The sequence below is a fragment of the Aulostomus chinensis genome, chromosome 20, assembly GCF_037954235.1.
Source record: "Aulostomus chinensis isolate RoL2024-O1b breed Wild chromosome 20, RoL_Achi_v1.0, whole genome shotgun sequence".
Lineage (NCBI taxonomy): Eukaryota > Metazoa > Chordata > Actinopteri > Syngnathiformes > Aulostomidae > Aulostomus > Aulostomus chinensis.
Window position 1 is genome coordinate 5,602,274 of NC_141339.1, and position 21,323 is coordinate 5,623,596.

The window sequence follows — 21,323 nt, forward strand, 5'->3', positions numbered from 1 at the left end:
ATGTGGGTGCCACACTTTCACAATGAAGAGGAATGTGTGGAGGAAAAAGGACAATAGTTCTCTGCTGCACTGATTTGTTTCCTTCTTTCTTTCTTCTTAAATGTGTGCAAAAATGTCTTTAGTGGTGACAAAAGCGTATTCCCACTCAGGTCTTGTATTCAACACTGGAGTGAGATAAGGCATGTCACGTAATGAATGAACACACAGACAGAGCTGTTATTTCAGTGACTAAACGTTTTGACTCTGAAGCAGCAAACCCTTGTTTGAGTCTTCGGCTGGAATTGTAGCTAATGTTATTACCAACAATAGTGTTAGATGTAGGGTCAGTGTGACTGAGCACGTTGATATTCAGAAGCGGTTGTCATCCTGGTAGCCAACATTCTGCAGGTTTTATCTCTCGGTGACTCTGTCGGTGCGCCTGTCTGTCTCTTCAGGCAGTCAACACTTGGTTGAATACTAATTGCAGTGGAAGCAGCCTCTTTTTCAGCTGCATCCTGATCCTGGAGCCTCTGGTTGTTGTTTGGTTTGTTGTTTGTTTTTTTGTTGTTTGGTGTGTGTGTGTGTGTGTGGGTGGGTGTGGGGGGTAAGGATACAGAGGGAGATGAAGCACCGTGTCACTCCATCTGGTCCTGCTAAGGTTTTACAGAAAAGTTAGCTCATTAGCAAGTATAAATTAGACAGTGATGTAACAGTGTTTCTTGTTAATGTGCCAAGGGATGTGAGCTTGTGTTGTCTGCGTTTATAGGTTTTGAACTTCAACAATAAAAATGGAAATTGTGTAGATGTCTATTGTTACATGTTGTAATCTTTACCAAGATGAAATATTATATATGTAAGATACAGAAAATATTGATTTTAACCTCGCTATATTTGAGAAAAAAGCATGTATATGCATCCAAAGCTATGGACCAATTAAGTCATGGTGAATTGCTTGTGCTTGCCAGTGAGATGGGTGAGGAATATATCCTCACCTGTCCGAGTCATGATCAATACATTCCCCTTGAAATATGTATATATATTTATATATATATATATATATATATATATATATATATATATATATATATATATATTTATATATATATTATATTTATATGTATATATATATTATATATATTTTATATGTATATTTTTATATATATATTATATATTATATATATATATTTTATATGTATATTTTTATATATAATATATATATATTTTATATATATATATATATATATATATATATATTTTATATATATATATATATACCGAGAATGCTTCTCCCAGTTCTTTTGGTCAAGACACAGCTTTAACTATTTAGTACAGACATTTTTGAGTTTGTGGTGGTTCTGCTCCTGTTTTCTGCTCCAGTAACAAATCAGAGCAAGCTTGACACAGTGTCCCTGAGCACTCACAGCCCACTGGCGAAGTCTGACACACACATCTTAATAGAAATAAATATACTAGAGGAGACGAGATACACTGATGTAAATCCATGGGGATGCTTGCAAGTTGAAGGGTGTTGAATCTGTAGTATAACATGACAGGCAGGTCATATATGTTTGTATGCTTTTAGACATCTCAATATTTTCAATTTTACAAACAGAAAGAATCATACTTTCTTCACCATTGAAGATCATTTTAGAGTGGGCAAAAGGCTACCATTTTGATCTGTTACTACATGTCAAATGTTTTACCCATGCTGTTCTTCAGTCCATCAGCATGTACCCATGTACTGCATGGGCGGCATGGCTCAGGGGTGGGCGGCATGGCTCAGGGGTTGAGTGGCCTTCTAGCAACCAAAGGGTCACTGGTTCGATTCTCGACCCCGGTGATCATGTCGAAGTGTCCTTGAACAAGATACTGAACCTATGATTGCCCCTGATGAGTAGGTTGGTGCCTTGCATGGTAGCGTCCACCATCAGTGTGTGAGTGTGAATGAGTGAATGAGATGACACTGTAAAGCGCTTTGAGTACCGCTTAGGTAGAAAAGTGCTATATAAAATTGAGTCCATTTACCATTTACTATACCGCAACAGTACCATAAAGTGTAGAGGAAAAATAGTGAATGAGGTTTTCTGATCTTTTTTACAAGGACCATCTGAAAAATGAGACTCCTTAATACAATAATATTCCTTGTCAACCATTTTTAAGAGGTGATTTTTGATTATCTGACATGGTGTTTTCAGAGAAAGGTGAAAAGTACTTTTTTCCCTAAGAAAGCTTTGAAAATTAAAAAAAAACTCATCTAACAGGAGCACTGTGTGTGTGTGTGTGTGTGTGTGTGTGTGTGTGTGTGTGTGTGTGTGTGTGTGTGTGTGTTTTTTGCCCTTACAGGTCCCACATTGCCAAGGCAGGGTCCCCAGGTTCAGAATGGCCCCACCCCAGAGGAGATGGACCTGCAGAGAAGGTAGGGACCACACACTTGGAAACATATGGAAATGTGTGAAAATACAGGAGTCAAATGACAATTTCATTCACCAGTCCAGACCATGGACAGCTGAAGCTGCATTCTCATGTCATACAAAGCAACTACAAGTCACCATCTATGCCTCATCAGAAACAGGGAACAATTAAAGGAACAACCTGAATAAAGCAGTGGAAAACCTAATAAAATCCATACAGGACAGAGGTCCCTGAGATCCACAGATCTGGAGAACCTCCAGTTGGGTTATGTAACAGAATTGGAATGGACTTGTCAGAAAAGAGGCAAAAGAAAATGTAAATTAATGTTTGTTTCCATCCGTGAAGCACGTAATAGCAGTTGGTGTCATTCTCCATCTTCTCAGTGCCAGACATTCTGTTTGTCTTCCTCATTCCATCAGTTCATATCAGAACTTGTATTGAAGCGAATTGATTAGCAGAGGTTTACAGTCACAAGCCCGACAAAGGATCACCACAGCCAAACCTAGCAAATAAAGTGTTTCCATCTCCCGAATTCTGTGCTTCCCTCAGCCTTTTCTGTTCCAGTACTTCAAAACATGTATTAAGATACATGAATGAAAACACTGCTCCTCACTGGGAATGCCAGAAGTGCTGTAGAGCAGGAAAATAAGGTTCCCCCTTACCCCTCAACATTAGTGTGTTATTTGATCCCATAGAGCAGCGGTGCCCAAACTTCTTCCCTTGTTGTAAAATGCCTGTAGTATGTCTCTGGTGCCTCGTTTTTGTTTGGTTTTGTTTTTTGTCTTACTGCACTCGTGCTAAACTGATATCCTGCACAGTGTCATTCTGCCTGACAGTATACCTTTCAGTAAATATTTTCACGTTTATTGTTTGGCCTGTTCTTCTAATTATTTTTTATCTATTACATCTGGTGAGCCAAATCAAACCTTACGGCTGGCTAAATTTGGCCACTTAGCCCCACAAGTCAACTGTTTAGCCAAGCCAGCCGATGCCAGTGAAGGTTCTCAGTCATTCATGTGTCATAGTGTCATAGTCTACTGGACTGTTTCCGTTCACTTGAGGGTGTTTTGCTTCTCATCCAGCCTCCCTAATATTGCTACTGTATTCTGAGTATTTTTCCAAGATACAAACATTTATGACTCTTTGCGAAACCCCCACAGAAGCAATAATACTGCAGTGTTTCTATGGTAACCTGACTACGACTTAAACAAACCTTTGCAAATTATCTTGATATCCACTGTCTTTTAGTAGATGACCATGCATCGGTTGACCTGTCAAGTCCAGGCAGAAAAAAGCTTGACTTTGACTAATTGCAACAGAATTTATTTTCAGTTTTAGGTTCAATTTGACCCTTTTAACACCATAGAAAATCCATGAAAATCCAATTGGTGTAAAACAAATTAAAATTATGGGTTTGTTTGTTTTTTCAAAATGACTGCCATGATTCAGTGTTTCCCCATAGCTTGGCTTCAAATTGACTTAGAATTGTATGTTTGGTAGCTGTCTCCATATTTTCGGGGGCAAATATTCTCTGACTGCAGGAACTTTCTCCATGAGGGTGTAAATTTAACTCCAGTATAACTGATCCACCCCCAGAAATGGGACTCAGGGGGTACACCCACCATGTGCAGCTGCAAGCTCACTGTTGTAGCCAATTTTTCAACCAGATGTTCCTGCGACTTTACTCCCAGGAATAACACTAAAGTTGAAGTCAATCGAATACATGGTTGTTGAGATAAACCACTTCAGTGTTCTCAGTACAGTTTTCCAGTTTTGACCTTGATCTACAACTGATGCCAGTGTTACACAACTTGGATTTTCATGGAAGGTTAGATGTGCTGAATTTAACTCAAATAATTTCTGTTGAAGTTGCAGTTCAAGGTTGGGGGAAATTTTCTCAAAGATTGCCTTGATTACTTCCTCTTGTGTGTTCAACACTGACCTCTGACATTCAGTTTACGAATTGTAGGTATGGAAAGGTCATCCTGTCTTGAAAGCTAGAGGCAGAATGAAGCATCAGTACCATTTCAAGTTTGCTTCACACAAGAGTAGTAAAAGATTCTTCAAGAGTGAGTCAACACTTTTTCTAATTCTGTAGAGGTAAACTTGGATCTGCCAAGAATTTTGAAGACTGTTGGCTTAATGAATCTGGCTGCGAGGCCTCCCTCCCCCTCCCCCTTTTGTCTTCTCAATTTCCTCTTGCACTCTTTTGTGCTCCGTCACTTTACTGTATGTACTTGTCTGGTTTCACTTGTCTCTTCCTTCACACTGCTGTCCTTTTTCCCCCAGCTGTGGCTGGACTCCATACTTAGCAGCAGATGACAACATGTTGATGATCGACTGAGGTCATCTGATGATACAGAGTTCAATATCAGTCCATCCAGATTGTGTGAAGGAAGGGTGGAGGGGTGAGTGAGGGATGAATCAATATGAGTAAAAGAGGAGAGGAAGAGTGGAGAAAGATTTGGCCACATGTCAGACCTTCTGCTTCTCTAAAAGGAAAGTTAACATATGCTAAACTTTGGAAGATGTTCTTTTGGGCCAACAAACATTCTCAGATTATTTGTTCGCAAAAGCCGGCTGTTTCACATCTCATCGGTCAATTTAGCAGATCATTTGTTAAAAAATAAAAGAAAATGATAGTTATATTAAGGCTTTTGTCACATCCTTCTTTGGATTTTAAAGTTTGTAATTTATAACTTTTTATCATTTTACCATTAGGTGACAAAGATAAATCTTAAAAAATCTTAATCAAGTCTGCTCCACTTTCCTCAGGCTAACAACCCCCAAACACGTTTAATCACATCTGGCTTTTGTGTTTATTTCCCAGAAAATAGCCTGCAATTTTGACTGATTTGACAGAAGATCTTCTCTGACAGTGACCCTTGTCTCATTGGCTCATTCCTGAAGACTCATGTCTATTGTCTTTTAAGATAGGCTATATAACCGTAGTAGTAAATAAAATGCAAAAATAATAATGTATAAATAAAAATTAAATTAAGAAATAACCGTTATTCATTTTCATTTAAAAAAAAATCATTTTCATGTTGTTGTTTTTTTTTGTCGACGCCAAAGGGAGCCGCAACAAGGAGGCTGAAGAGCCACGGGTTGCCGACTCCTGCCCGAGAACAATCAGGTTAAAGTTACTAACACCATCACTACCGCTGGGTATATTTTGCCTTATATATTATTTCTGATAGAATATAGTTTTCAAAATTTATTAAAGTACAATGCTGTATGCCAAAAATTGAGGTACCCTTCTTTAATTTCCCAATATGCAATGTAGCAAAAAATTTTTTAAAAAGAGGTGCCATGGGGAAGCCTATAACATGACATGACATGACGTTAGTGCTCCAGGGTTAAAGCTGTTTCTCACCACTGCAATGTGGTGTGGTGTAGAAAGTACCCTGAATTGTTCTAACTATCCACTCAACGTCACCAAAACCTTAAGAGTTTGGTGATGTTGGAATGTGCATCTCAGCCACCTTCATATATTATAGCTGTTGGATGATATACAGCCATATTTTATACTTCACTGTTCTTGGGGCATTGTTCTTGTAGTAGTGTGTCATACAGTTTTATGGTTCACTAAATTCATATAAAATGCGCCCATTTTAACAGCAAGCCAACTGTCTCTTGACTATTAGATCACATTTAAACAGTAAATTTTGTTGGACGGACGTATATTTCAGCAAACAGAAATCCGCTAAATTTTGGTTACCCCAAAAATGTTTCTCTGTGCTTGGCCGTGCAAGTGCATACAAGGCAGAGCTGGCAAGACAGAGGTGAGCAGCCCACCCACGACTGCACCACACCACATTATGCTAAGCTAACTAGCAGTCATCGGGTCTTTGTTGGTCTCAGTTGACGAATGTATGCACAGAGTAGAGAAGTGTGTCCTTCTTCTTGTTAGAGTCTGGGGAGGATGGAAATTAGGTGCATTTCCCAAAAAGGTAGCCACTTTACATGTAATTTAACAGTAGAAGATAATACACCTTAAGTCTAAGAGCTTGGGGTATTACTTCTCACTACAATTTTGGACTGTTGCAACAGGACAGCTATTGTTTCAGCTTTGATACTTCATTTCATTGCACTGATTTTCATCAGGACCATGTGTCACACTGAAGCATGGGGCCTGAAATGGAGACAGAGTGTAAAGAAAGAGCTGGAGGTGAGACGTGGGATGTTTACAAAAGTGAGGGAGACTGAATTTCCAAAACTTCTTTTTCCTTTATGCTTCATTAAAAGACGAACTCACCAATGAATGGAGCAACTTGTCCCTCACTTACCACATGTCTCTGTGTGTGTGTGTGTGTGTGTGTGTGTGTGTGTGTGTGTGTGTGTGTGTGTGTAGCTTTCTCATGTTCACTAGTGTTCTAAATGCTCTGCAAGGAGCAAACATTGAGATCATTCATCTTGTTAAAGACTGAAAGATCTAAATGTCTCTGGAATGGCATATTCCACAGATCACATGACAACAAGAAAATATCTTTCTTTCTCACCATCTATCCCCCACCTCCTTCCTCCTCTTTCTCTCCCTCCCTCTCACTCTCTCTCTCTCTCTCTCTCTCTCTCTCTCTCTCTCTCTCTGCATCTTCCTTTTAATCCTTTTCATGGAGACATTGATGGAGGAATAAGAGGCTGAGCCTGGTCATGACCCTCCAAGGATGACTGAGTGACTGATGGGCACATACATCTCATGTAGGAGTAGATTCATGAACAGCTGCAGGGATACAGTGCAGATAAACCACCTGTTCAGAATACTGGGTGCTACCCTCAGATTAAAAAGACATGAGCTGGAAATAATAGGCTGAGGTATAAATAGCTGCACAGCGCGTGGGAGCAAGGGAGTGTGTGTCGGGGTGTGTGAGCATGTTCAAGAGGGATAAAGGGAATGTGTTCTGTCATCTTGAATGAAAGTGAAGATGAAGAAGTGGTGAAAAATGGTTAAAAAAAAACGACAAATCTGTCAGCTGTTAACATTTGGGTACAAAGATGGCTACACCAGCCTCTGTTAATTGCAAAATGTGCTCTGTTTCACAAACACGTGTTGACATCTGCACATATTCTCAAATGACAGTCACAGCTGTGGAAATGAACACACACATGCCTCTAAAACCAATATGCTTACTTGGCTTTGTTAACAGGGTTTGAGTCCTGTGTTAGTAGGACACATGACACATGGAGTGTGTGTATATTGCACACTTGTGTTGGCTGAATTCTCACTGGTGTGGATACATATGGTCCATCTGGCCTTTTATATATTCACATGACACTTCCTGGTTCTCTCAGCCAATCAGGCAAGCCACAAAGTCCAGCTGGCCAACAGATTTTATCAGTCATCAGTATCCCTGGAGATTTAGCACAGTTGTCACTGGTGGCAAAGTGGGGGAACCAGAATGTGACTTAATTTTTGCTACAACCGATGACTCAATTAACTCAAGTAGAAAACCCCAATGAATTTACAAGTGATAAGAAACAAAACCAAAAAAAGTTTTTGTCCAGTGTATTTGTTTTGTGTGAACTGCGTGTTCAAATAATGAAGACTAGATTAATTCTGGAACCAAAGCAAACAAATTGAATCATTCAATGATAGAAATACGAAAGGACAATTAAAAAAAAAGATTGAATGTTTAAAAACTCAAAGCTCTCTAAGTGTGTGTTTTGGCTTTGGGAATCTTGGTGGCCTAATGATGGAAATGGGAAAAGAACAACTCTCGATCGTGTCTCCAGGTTACCACAACATTTTCAGATAATGCTGCCGCTGAACAAAGTTACCATACAACATCGTCATTTCAGGTGTAGTTTCACTTCCTTGCATATAATGTCTCAAAGGTTTGTTCGTCATTTGCTGTTCATCATTTATATTTTGAGACCAGGGTTGGACCAACTCTACCAAATTTCTACAATAAGCTTGTTTCTATTGGCACTCAGCTATTGAATGGGAGAAACACATTTTTTTCCGAAGACAATTCAGTCACCTATTAGCTAACTTACTATCATATATTGTTTTCACAAATAATCTCTATAATTTTCATAGATGGGCTGTGTAGTGTTCAAAAGCCCACCTTTGGTGTTTAAATAAAACCCCCAAAATACCAAATAGGACACTTGGCATTTAACTTCAGTACAAACTCAATTTCTCTGCTTTGCTTCAGGGATGTTTCAACCCCTTGCATGAGTGGATCACAAACTGGAGATCTCCATTAAAAGGATTGGAAGATCTGAGAATAGAGTGGTCACCCAGTCCTATTGGGAAAAATTTGTTCACCCGTCCGAGGTGTATTCCACCTTTCCCCTGAAGGCAGCCGGGATAGGCTCCAGCCCCCCGCGACCCTTAACAGGATAAGCGGTAGAACATGGATGGATGGATGGAAGGAATTTGTTCACGAGCTCATCACTGAAATTGCTACTGCTTCAAGATCACCCTGACAGCAACCTCCGGCTGTCTTACTCCACCTAAAAAAAGGCCAGCAAAGGGACTTCCAGCCCAGCCAGGTCAATGTCCAACACACGCCCCCCTGCCAGGTTTTGAAGGATCTTTGGTTCAAGTTTAACATATCCATGTTACGGACAAGTTATTCCACTACCTCCACTGAGGACTGAAACATTCACACTAACAAGTGACATGGAAAAAAAGAACCATAGTAGCTGTTATCTTGGTTTTGCCAGATTTAATGACAAAATAATCATTGGGAAACAGAGACATAATATTAACGCAATGATCGGGGGGGGGGGGGGGTGCATCTCCCACAAGTCAAAAGTGAGACCAAAGTAGTCCTGCTTGATGCTGCCTATAAAGGGACAGAAATCCCAAATAGAGAAGGCTATTAAATCATGATGTTATGGTGGTGGAGGGCTCAGTGGTGATGGACGATAGCATCAGCCATCAGCCCACTCCTTTAAAGATAAAACTTTCGATAAGACGCCTAGATCCAGAGTATGCAGGGTTTGGTTTTTTTTTTATTTTTGTTTATTATCTCAGTCACCATCATCTTGGCAGCTAATAAAACACTCCTGTTAAAGTGATAGAATTCAAAGTATTGATGAGCCTTTTCAAAGCTTTGATCCTCACACCATTCGTGCAAATGCTCTACTGAAGTTATTTGCATTCTGCCTATGTGGTGGCTGTCACATTGGACAATGAGCTATTTGATAGTTCCTGTATTACCCTCGAGTCCTCTCTGACTTTCAGTGCCTTGAACTCAAGTCATAGTAAGTTGTTACAAATGAGGAAGGGATACGTATGCAAGTGCATATATGTGCACGCTGAGATTCAGGCCTTGCCACCACCCACGCTCCCCTGGCAACAGTTTCCCCGGCAACTCTTGTCAGGGGGCGAGTGAGACACCAGTTAAATGAGGCAGAGGGCTGTTCACAATCCACTGATGTTTTCCTTCAAGTCAGAGTTTCTCATTATCAGTAGTTTATGAATCAAAACTGATATGTACGTGAGATGAAAAGAACAGGGTGATACTCTAAATCTGAACTTGAAAGACTAAAAAGTTTATAGTTTGTTCAAACCTTGTCAATTACAACAGAAATAGAGTAGCATTTTTGTACTAAAAAAGTACTGCATGTCCTCCTCCTCAGGGTACTCCTGCTCTACTTTGAAGCTATGAGGGTCAGTCAGAAGCATATGGCGTCAAATTTACACCAAAAGTGTAAGCGCTAATGTGGCATGTTTCAAAGAAAAAATCATAAAACTCTGACTCACTAAACTCCGACTTAGCCGCGTTAGCTCAGTACGTCCATGTTTTAGTTATGGAAGCCACAGCAACCAGGCTCACGGGGCGGGAATAGCGGAAAGTTGGCCAATCATAGACAAATTATTGTTTCCGTGCTTTTTTTCTATGCTTTGTTTTTCCCATGTTTCACTCGAGCGCGCAGGAGTAGATCAACGAGCGAGGAGATTGATACACCGAGAGCACAGACAGCTGGAGCTCATGCGCACATTTGTTAACTTTTGTGCCTGCAGTTAAGAGTTGTGCTCGTGGTCACTGAATTGTGCGCACATGGGAGGCTCAATGCCTGTATGGAGTGTAATACACGCTCGTGGAGTGTAATACACACTCGTGGGGTGTAATACACGCTCGTGGAGTGTAATACACGCTCGTGGAGTGTAATACACGCTCGTGGAGTGTTATACACGCTCGTGGGGTGTAATACACGCTCGTGGGGTGTAATACACGCTCGTGGAGTGTAATACACGCTCGTGGAGTGTAATACACGCTCGTGGGGTGTAATACACGCTCGTGGAGTGTAATACACGCTCGTGGGGTGTAATACACGCTTGTGGTGGACCTTTGGGCGTAAGTTTGATGCCATAGAAGCAGCATGTTAAGCTGTATATAGCTGGACAGCCGAGAGAGGGTTTGTATGGATACAGGTTATGTGATTTGTTATGAAACTAAAGATTCTTTTATGACATGAATCCAGCTGACTGCAACTGCTGGACTGCAAACTTTTTACATCTTTCAAGCCCATTGAGGAAGTCTAGGTCAGTTATCAGGATTTTCTGTGCAGTGATCCTAATTAAACTATTCCCAAGTGATGCTCTCGCCTTTTCTGCATTTTCACATCTTTTTCTGTCGTGTCCCCTTTGGGATCCAAATGATCATTATTGGTTATTCAGTAAATATGAAGAACATTTACTTCTTGTATCGATAATTCTCAATAATGCAAATACAAAATGACACAAGCCCCATGAGCACTGCCTGGTTTTCCCACCCTGTAAAAAGTCCTGATTAGCATTTTATCTGACAGTATCACAGATAAAAATTCACAACAGACATTTGGACCAAAAGTAATGATGGCTCAGTACCAGCAGTTACCACAAAGCACTTCAGTAATTGATAGTTACTTGTTAGAATGTGGTCATATTATTTCACTCATTATACAAATGATGTTTTATTGCCTTGAATTTCAGTCCGCAAACAAACCCTGTTTAGTGAAGCAGTTTATCCTGCAACAGAAATAAATGTTGGTGCAGCACAGCTCCTATGATGGCATTATGTTGGACTCACTGGTACTGTTAAAACATTTTATTGATAATTGGTGAAAGTTAGTGTGTCATTATTTACAACGTTGAATTTGACTTGAAAAATGTAAGCAAATCTGCTGATAAGAATTCAATTTTTGTACCTGGTCAGCTGCAGGCTCATATGACGGCCTTCCAACTAGGGTAAACACTGACGTATTGGAATTTCTGCGTGAGTCTTGTAACATCACTATGTAGAGCAGTGGGTAAATGATCATAAATAAAAGCACAAATGATTAAAGACACATTTTTTCCGGTCTGCTGGAATGCTTTTCTTCCACCTTCCTATTGCAACTGCTGTAAACAGTGAGGATGAGGATGGAGGTTTTCCCTCATGTACCTTGCCAGTATTAATGAAGGAGTGTTCTAGTCCTGGCAGAAAGAGAAGCTGCTCTCACTGTCCAGGAATGTGAGTGTAACGTGAGCACTGAGAAGGTGAGCGTTGCTGTCGCATGACATCTGCCGGAAAGCTACAAGTGTTGTGAAGTCATGGGTGAGGAATGGCAGGCTCTCTCTCCTACTGTGAGTCATCAGTATCCATACATGCACACTACACTGTGCTCACACACACCAATCCCTTGACTACAGACAGGTTAATTTAGTGTGTCTGGACCTTCTACCTAAAGAGAAGTTCAGTTTCTTTCAACCTAAACCCCATTTTCCTAAGATTTTTTTAGTGTTAGTGAGCAACAACAATATGAGTATGTCAGAGTGGGGAAAAAAACACTTTTAGTCGCCAGTTGCCCCATTGATTACACTAAGGCGTGCTGTGGGGCTGCAGGCAGGTATGCCCCTCTCCACATTGGAGCAATTTCAAATATGGTTATTTCCATCACTCACTTGGGGGAAAAAAAGGGTAAGAAAATGGGGTCCTGGTTGAAAAAGTTCCCCTTTAAGGGAATGTGGTGATTTGTCTGTAACAATAACAAATGACATGGTCCAACCAGTTGCCCATTGTGTATCCACCATGAACAAAGCAACACATTTGCAGCTCCACTGTCCTCTAAAATTTAGGCAGCGCATACGTGTTTTAAAAGCCTCCGAGCTAAAACACGCCTCAGTGCCAGTAGAGCCATTTAACTAAAACTAAATTGGTATGGCTGAGGTTAGAACAGATTCAGCAAGTGCACCCTCTTTATCTACGGATTTAATGAGAAAAAGTAAGTTCATGTGATAGTTGTGATCGTAAAAATGACTGTTTCCAGATGACTTTGTCTGGCTGTAGTCCAACAGCAAAGGTCTCTCGTAAACTGAAGGTAAGTCTAGGTGAAGTGTTAGTGGAAATGCCCCAGTGCACAATGCTGAGCTGGAACCAGCTTCAACCACATCTACAATACACCACGGTAACCGGACAGTAGATTGGAATCTGAATCTGAAAAAGTTCCCCCAGCACCCTTAACTTGTGGGTAAACCGTTTTTGTGGAAACCATTATGTCCCGTTTTAAGTTCTGCATGCGTGGAGGAGATACAGCCTTGGCCCAGATGTGGCAAGAACTAATTATTGGTTTCAAACAACAATGGGGGCTCCGGAAAAGGTGAGCATGCATGCTGCTATAACATGTTTCAGAGAAAGAACACCGATGAGGCTTTTCTTGATGGAAAATATGGTTCTGCTCCTCTACCGGCTGGCTTCAGCCTCTATGTCAGTTTCTGTGAGCATCTGTTCTCTGAAAAGAACCATCACTGGCCTTCACTTTCGCTGATTTAGAGATTATAAACCTTCACTAATACAGAATGATTTTCCAATTTTCTCCTCTACTGAAGTGAATCCACAGCTCTGTCCCTCTAATTTTGTGAATGTCTGTATTTTGCACGGGCAAAAGGTGACATCAAACTGTGATTTTCAAATGAAGTTAGTGCAAATACAAGAACTAAACATAAATAGGTATTAAATGCATGTTCCTTTAATGCCCTGATAGATTACACTTCTTTAGATAAAGCAGAGGAGGAAAGGAAAACAAGTGGCATCTGAATTTAGCTCAGTAGTTGACCCTTCCAACATCTAATGAACACAGGCAGCTGTTTGGACTGTAGGAGAACTTGGAAAACAACTTATTGCGCTTTAGATACACGTTGTGACTTCATAGAATCCCCCTCAAGTCCAAAATTTTTTTTTTTTTATGTGAGCTCCAAAGTGAAGAATAATGTATGTGCAGACATAGAATTGTTGTCTCATGTGTTGTTTTGTAACATCTAAAATACTTTCTACACTGATCCTAGTCCAGATTTCATCATAAGCAAGTATGAAAAGGAAGAGCTGGGAGAACAGACTTTTTAGACAAATAGGTTTAACATTGTGTTAACAGTTTAATGTAAAATTAAAAAATATATGTATAGTGTCTGGGATTTTTAAATTGGGAAAATAAAAAGGAGGTGTTTTAAGTATTTAAAACTGCATTGTGGCATAGTGGGTAGCACTGTTGCCTTGCGGCTGTCCAAGTTTCTTTCTGCATGATGTTTGCATGTTCTTTTTGTGTCTGTGTTGGGTTTTTTCCGGTTGCGACTGTTACCCCATTATAAAAAAAAGAAACAACAAAAAAACATGTAGCTTCAGTTCATAACTCCTGTTGGTGCTCCAGGCAGAGGATCTGGAGTTGGTCCCCGAACACTGCATGCGGCTGCTCACTGCTCCGTAGAGGATGGGTTAAATGTGGAGGACAAATTTCACTGTACATGTGACCAATACAGACTTCCTCTTAACTGTGGGAAAGATCAATGTTTTTCTGCACAAACAATCAGATACACTTTACATATAGTATTTAGAAAGAGCAGTTTTTGCTCCTGAATAAATGTATGGAGAGGATCTTTAAGCTCCTCTGTCATTTCCAAAGGTTGCCTGTTGGTTACATCACATCACTGCCCTCTGTCACTTTCTTTTGTGTGTGTGTGTGTGTGTGTGTGTGTGTGTGTGTGTGTGTGTGTGTGTGTGTGTGTGTGTGTGTGTGCAACAATCCAATTTATTTACTATTTGCAAGCAGTTTGAAAGAAGTGGCTGTGTGTAGAATATTAAATGTACAACATTCACAGAATTTAAGATTGTCGATTTTCTGCATGTTCTCTGCACTTTTACTTAAAATGATCCGTCAACTCGAACTGTGGTCAACATGCTTCATGACACAAAGCCGTGATTTTGGCTGCTTTTTTCTCCATTGTGAGCTAAGTAATTGTTAGACATTCAATTGCTTTGCTGTACTCAAGCACTAATATCAGAAAAAAAGATGCCGGCATTGGTAAGAGGACACACAATTCCAGTCTCATTTTCATTCTTGCCCCTACCCTTCATCCCTAGCCACTTGGAACAGAGTCATAAAGGGTAGGAGTTAAAAATCTTTCCCTACAAAGTGGGACAGCCACTCAGAAACCCATATGTCGTTAGCTGTCCCAAACAGCGCCTAGATTAACATGGTGCTGTAACGATGATGGAATATCACTCTGACATTTTCCATATATCTGATGGAGATTGAAAAGCATGCATGGTCATGATTCCTTCACAACTTCAGCTTAACCCATCAATCAGTCAAACAAGTAACTAAAACACAGCTTCATTAGCAGGCTTAGCAGCCCTGACAGCCTACACAGGAGCTATGAGCGCAGCTGCCTCGCTACTAAACTTCAGGTACATTTAGGAAGTCACATGCCATCGTAGTGGACAGAATGCAACATGAAAACATGTCAAAAGGTAGTATTTCTATGCTAAATATTAATAATCATCTAATGAGACGTAGCTGATGTGACTGAGATATCAACATCCTGATGTTACTCGTAAATGATTGAGCTTTCATATAAAAAAGGAGCCTAATACATTGCAGTGACATTAAACTAAGACTACACAATGTTGTAAATGTTAAATCTTTATGGTGAAACTGCTAAATTTGTTGGTTTCTTTGGTCACTTGGACAGTGCCATCTTTGCAGTGACTCACAAGGCATTCTGGGAAATGTCTCATGCCTCTTTATTTTAAGTGTAGCTATGGAAAATCTTTGAAGGTCAATGCAGCACTCGTACTTGCCCCCAGACCTTTATCTACAGAACTGTATGGGGACGCCCCTACGTGACACTCGGGTGATGGAGGGGTAGAGCCAAGTCACGGAGCCAGGGGGTGAAATAGGATTGGCTCTTTGTTTCACAGACCACGTACAGTTGATGGATAGAAAAGATGTTTGCTTACCTGACAGGTCGACAAATTGTACTCACAGCAGTGTCTGGCGGTGGGTACAAATTTAGCTATCCCTGTAGAAAAACTGCAAAAAGTGGAATCCTTCTGATTTACTTGATTATGCTGAGTTTTACTACCATCACCCCAAAATTAATCATGTGATGTACTGCTACTCTTAAAATGCAGATGATCCCACAGGCACTCATTTCCTCTCAGAGAGAATGTATTATTGTAGATGAGGGAAGTCCCCAGAGGAGCTGCTGTAAACCTCAGAGAGTGATAGAGAGGAGAGAGATGGCTCCGTGGGCTTCCATCAGCTATGAATCTAGGTTAGCCCTGTATTTCTGCTGTTACTTCAGGTGACTACTGACACAGCATTAGAAGTTGATGTGTATCCTTGTATATTGGCTGTTTTTTAAATTCAGCTTTTATTTTTCATTTTTAGAAATTGATGCGTTACAGACACAGAGAATTTTTAAAGCCTACTTCACAACTCCATTCCAATTTATTGGCCGGAATAATCCCACGGGATCCCCTGTGCTCTCTTCAAGCATGTCATAGCTAAGCTTCTGGGTTTTGATTGAATTACCTTGAGTGCTGCCGCTTATATTCACTTTAATCAGTCATAATGACACCTGCTGTAACACGGCATTAGGTTAATTCACAGATTAGATCCTTCTACGATGATGGAAAGGTCATAAAGAAAGAAAAGAATGTGATTTGGCAATAATTTATAGATGTGAAAGGACTCATTTAATCGCTTTTGCTGGTTAGTCAAAGTGAGACCGCCGCATGATATTTAGATGCATGTGATACAATCCTGCTGTTAAAAGTTCACATTTAGATTCAAATTGATGAAGATCGTGAATGACTCAAACCTGGCAATCCACATTTTGACAAAGAAGGTAGAGGTGGGGACTGTCCACATTCATGAAGGCCTTCTGTATTTTATTTTTTTTCTCCTGTCAATTAAGTAGTTCTGATTTGTGGTTTTTCTTCCACTGTGAAAGTAGTTGAATTATAAGCAAAATCATGAAGTTATGATTAATCCAGGACTAACTGAAGGCTTAAATCTACGGTAGCATAATATGGACCAGTGCAAATATTGATGAAAACAATATTGACAATATTTAAGAGTTCAACTCCTTCGCTGAGGATTTTTTTATACGCGCAATAAATATGGCAGGCCTGATTAATTTCAGTTCACATAAAGTGTAACATCCCTCAATGAGTCTCACACATTCCAGGATGAATAAAAGCAGACAACAAAAAAAAACTGGGGGGGGGGGGGTGAAGGTCTTGGAACCACATAGAACAGATTCCCTACATGTAGAGACACACACAGACAGACGACAGGAACAAGTGGTACTTATGTGAAATGTCAATAAAGGGACACAATCAAAGACACATGGTAGAGCTTTGGAGGTATCAGACTTGTTAGACTCAAAGTGGGGAGGATTCTCACTACAGCCTGCTGCATGGAAAGTATATGCTTTGGAACATCGTGTGCGTGTGTGTGTGTGTGTGTGTGTGTCACCTAAGCAGTTGGGGGGAAAAGGAGTGCCTGAGTTTACATGAAGCAATATTTATGCTGATGACTGACTTTAAACTGTGTCAGCTTTCATCAGCAAAACAGGACGAGTGAGATTTGATCCGTCACCTTGTGCAAATACCCCACTCAAGCACATTATAATATGAGCAGTGCACATCCTGATTGCATGATGAGTTGTTTAGTTGATGTTGTGTAGTATTGTGTTATTGCATATATATTTATTGTTTGCTCTGGGCTAGCAGGTATTCATCTTTATGCTCTGCTTTTCCTTTGGTAATCTGATAAAAACAGTATGCTCGCTAGGGCTGCACAATTCTTGCTAAATTGCGAGTCACGATTTTTCTATCTGAGAATTGAGATCATGACTCTCTCTCATGATGATTCCCATTGTTGTTGTCAACAAAAGCATTTAAACTCTTAACGATGCTCCTGAGATGCAGGATGTTTAGACGAGGTTTTAAACCTTCATCTGAGCATATATCAGAGTGCTTTACTGGTGACAGTAATGGGTAGAGGATTAGAGGAGAGAAAACTGTCATAAAATTAGAAATAAGATCACATTGATGAGTGAATTGAAATGGTTTTCATCATAAAAGTTATCAAATCATAAATGCAGGAAATGAGAAAATGCTGTCTCTGTCAATGATGTCACAGATGGTGGCTTGCACACCCTCTCACACACACTCTATTGACGCTTCTGCTGCCTTTTGCTGACACCTAGTGACCAAACGTGGGCTTACACACATAACGTGAGCTGATCAACTCTTGGAGGACCTCCATGAGTGCACCATATGTCAAGATTATTGGTATCTCATAATATCATTGCACATTGATTTAGAAGAAAATTAAAAGAAATGAATATTTGTCACTTTCTTCTCCCTTTATTGTTTTTGTTTTGTTTTGTTTTTGTTTGTTTGTTTTTTAAACGTCAGCTCAAAGAGGGTTTTTGCCGCAAGCAGTTCAACATTTTGTTTCTTTTTAATTTGCCGAAATTTGAGCAAAACTGGCTTTGGTTGCATAACAGCAATGCTGTTGTGCCTTGTAGCAACGATTATATAATGATGTATCTTATGTAACGATGAGAGTAATTGCACTTGGGTCAGGGGGGTCAAGACATGTCCCACATTAATTGAGTATTTACACTCTTTCTACCTTTTTTGGTCAGACTTTTACTCCATGTTTTTAAATCTTTCACCTCATCAGTTCTTTTGGTTCTGAGGAATTGTTATTTAATTATAGGCTCTGGCCTCAACTGAAGTTTTTGTCAAGACAAATGTTCCTTGAACAGATCTTCAAAATGTAATATATAGTTGAACTGCTGGGAATATTATATTGTTAATTTCTTGTTCTCTCCTACCCCAGGCAGCTTCAGGAGCTGCAGAAGCAGAAGGAGATGGAGCGGGAGCGTCAGGAACGGGAACGCCTAGAGCGAGAGATGCAGGAGCGTGAACGTCAGGAACGGGAACGCCAGGAAAGAGAGGCACAGGCAGAGAGGGAGCGACACGAGCGGGAATGCCAGGAGCAGCAGGAGCGTGCCAAGCGTGAGCTGATGGAGAGGGAGAAGGTGGAGAGAGAGCAGCTGGAGAAGGAGCAGCAGGAGCAGTTGGACAGAGAGCAGCAGGACTGGGAGAGAGGGAGACGCATCTCCAACGCTGGTGAGTGATGCTGCACTTTGGGGCTTTGTTGAAATTCTCATAGTAAACCAGGGTCTGAATTTTCAGAGGCCGAGATGCTGAGACTAATCACATCCTTGTCTTGATATTTATTTTTAATTTCTACAAATATACAGTATAATTCAGTTGTTTTTGATGAAGAAATTACAATAGTGTAGTACAGAATATATCATCTTAAGGACGATCTTTCACCACGAAAACCCTTGGATCGTGAAATTAATTTTTTTCTTGTTAGACTGGAGCATTACATGGCACTGATGGTGGAAAAAGATATCAGTTACAGATGTCAGTGGTAAATATTGAACATTTTTAGGAGCTTATTTTCATTGAGCTATAGTTCCAGTGTTAATTTTAAAAATGTTGTGTACTCAATTCCATAGTACACACACACACACTATATACACATTAATATTCTTTTGGATGTGCAACTTCAGTAAGAATACACCCACTCATCAACTTTAACCTTGTCATGCTTTTCTAAGAATCTTCCGCTGTATTCATTTAATACGTATTCATCATTTTGTGGCTTGGATCAGTTCCTCTGTATTCTTATCCATTCCTTCTCAGACTGAAAAGTCCAGTGGTTTTAGTAATACGCACACTGTTTATTTATTTATTGAAAGTGAGTTTATTTTTTCACTTCATGTCTGAAAGCAGTGTGGTTGAGTTGCGTTGAAGAATTATTTTCATGGTTTGCTGTTTTTCTCTCATTTACTCTATTTTTGCTTCTGTTTGATTCATTTTTAGATTGTTGGTTATTATTAGAAAATTGCTTTGGAAAAAAATTATATTGCAGTTTCCAACAGTTTAAGGAAACAACTTCGAACGTCTTTTTTTGGTCAGCAAGCCAAAACCCAAAGACATCTGTTCTCAAATTGTTCAAACAGTCCTTCAAATCATAATCAATGATCAGATTTATGAAAAGAACTATGGACTCTTCAGATATAAAGTGTGGTGTGGGGCAGCAAGATGGACCTAAATCTTCTCTCCAGTCCAAAAATGATCACTACGCTTGTGTTCTGGGTTGCAGGACTAGAGTGTACTCCATCAGACTGGAGAGCAGTTCTCTGTCTCTTCGGCCTCTCCAGTCAGTGCTAGCATTCTGAGCTACTCTTTCAATGCTAGCTACACTGAGGCCCACACTCTGATGCAGATGAGGCTGGACAGAAGCTCTGAACAGATTGATGTGACTATGGGGCTTTTGGGGGAAGGGAATATACTATAATTGTCACGTATGCCTGAGTTCACATATGATTGCTATGTTTTAGAAAAAGTGTCGCTGGCTCCAACAATAGAAATGGCACTGGTGACATGCAGACGTAAAGGCCAGACCCAAAGCACTGGGAGGAATCGGTGATTTTTAGCCAAATTGTTTTTTCAGACTCAAGTTTATAAAGTTTGTCTGTGAGCATAGAGAATCTGCAGCTTAGAGTGTACAAAAGTCATCTAGAATTCCTTTCAGACTGGTCTCAGTCCAATGTAATGTAACGCATGCAGCATCAAGTGTAGCTGGACTTGTGAAGGATTAGAGATTGGTTGTGCCATAGGAAGGGAAATGAGATGAGTCTGAGGACTGGGTCAGTAGGGAAGGCTGTAACTGGAGTTGTATGCTTCAGTGGCATGTTCAGCTCATTATCATATGCATGCATAACCTCTCACTCAACCACACACATACACACATCCGCGCGCGCACACACACACGCACGCAGACACAGTTCGGCGGTGTTACTCAGAGGCTAAAAATACATCATCAGGGAGAATGCTGGTGAGTCTCCCGGGGACGAACGCGTGTGTTTGTGCGAGTATGTGTGCTTGCATGCATGCAAAAGCCTTCAGATAAAACAGTTGGGTTTTTTTCACACGTCATACACAATAACACACAGAGAACAAACATGTCTGATCACACAGGAATGTGGGAGCACACACTCACATGCATATCCTGTTTGAACAGATGAGTGTGTTAGTATGATGTCAGTTTGTGATTTAACTTGTTATGCTTCATGGTTCGCTCTTCCTCCCTTACAGGATGATGTGTTAACAGTGTTTTTTTTTTTTTAACAGATGCCACTGGCTCTCTGTGGGTTTTAGTTATTGCCGTGCACACATTTTGCATGATGACTCGATAATTTGACTGAGCACGTAACCCTGAAAAATAGTCTTCTACTAACAATTTGTGATCTAAAGTGCTTGTTCACTTTTTTCTTGACAAAATCAAAAATTGAACAGAAAAATCAAGAGGTTGAGTTCTTTATAGCAGTGGATATGCTGGAACTAATCTCTTGAACTTCTCCTGAGCCATTTCTGTCAGTTTAGTATGTTTTTCTTAATGAGACTGAATTATTGAAGGGTTTGGTATGTTTTAATTTGCTGGTCGGAAATTACAAATTCTTTAGACCCACTTGGCATCTAAAAAATGTTTTTGAATCAATGATTGGAGAAAAAGGCAATGCTGCTCACAGTTTTGTCACTTGGTTGGGAAAAGTAGATGAAAGTGAAGTAACGACGCCCTTG

At 40.2% G+C, this 21,323-nt stretch overlaps 1 protein-coding gene across 4 annotated transcripts in view; it reads left to right on the forward strand.

Moving 5' to 3' along the window:
- The window catches only part of enah (ENAH actin regulator), a 139,262-nt gene that overhangs the window by 97,388 nt on the left and 20,551 nt on the right, over positions 1-21,323 (forward strand). For all 4 annotated transcript variants that reach the window (XM_086188985.1, XM_086188983.1, XM_086188984.1 and 1 more), the window contains exons 4-5: positions 2,323-2,395; positions 18,502-18,794. In XM_086188985.1, the coding sequence (XP_086045111.1) occupies positions 2,323-2,395; positions 18,502-18,794 (366 nt within the window). The remainder of the gene's footprint in view (positions 1-2,322; positions 2,396-18,501; positions 18,795-21,323) is intronic.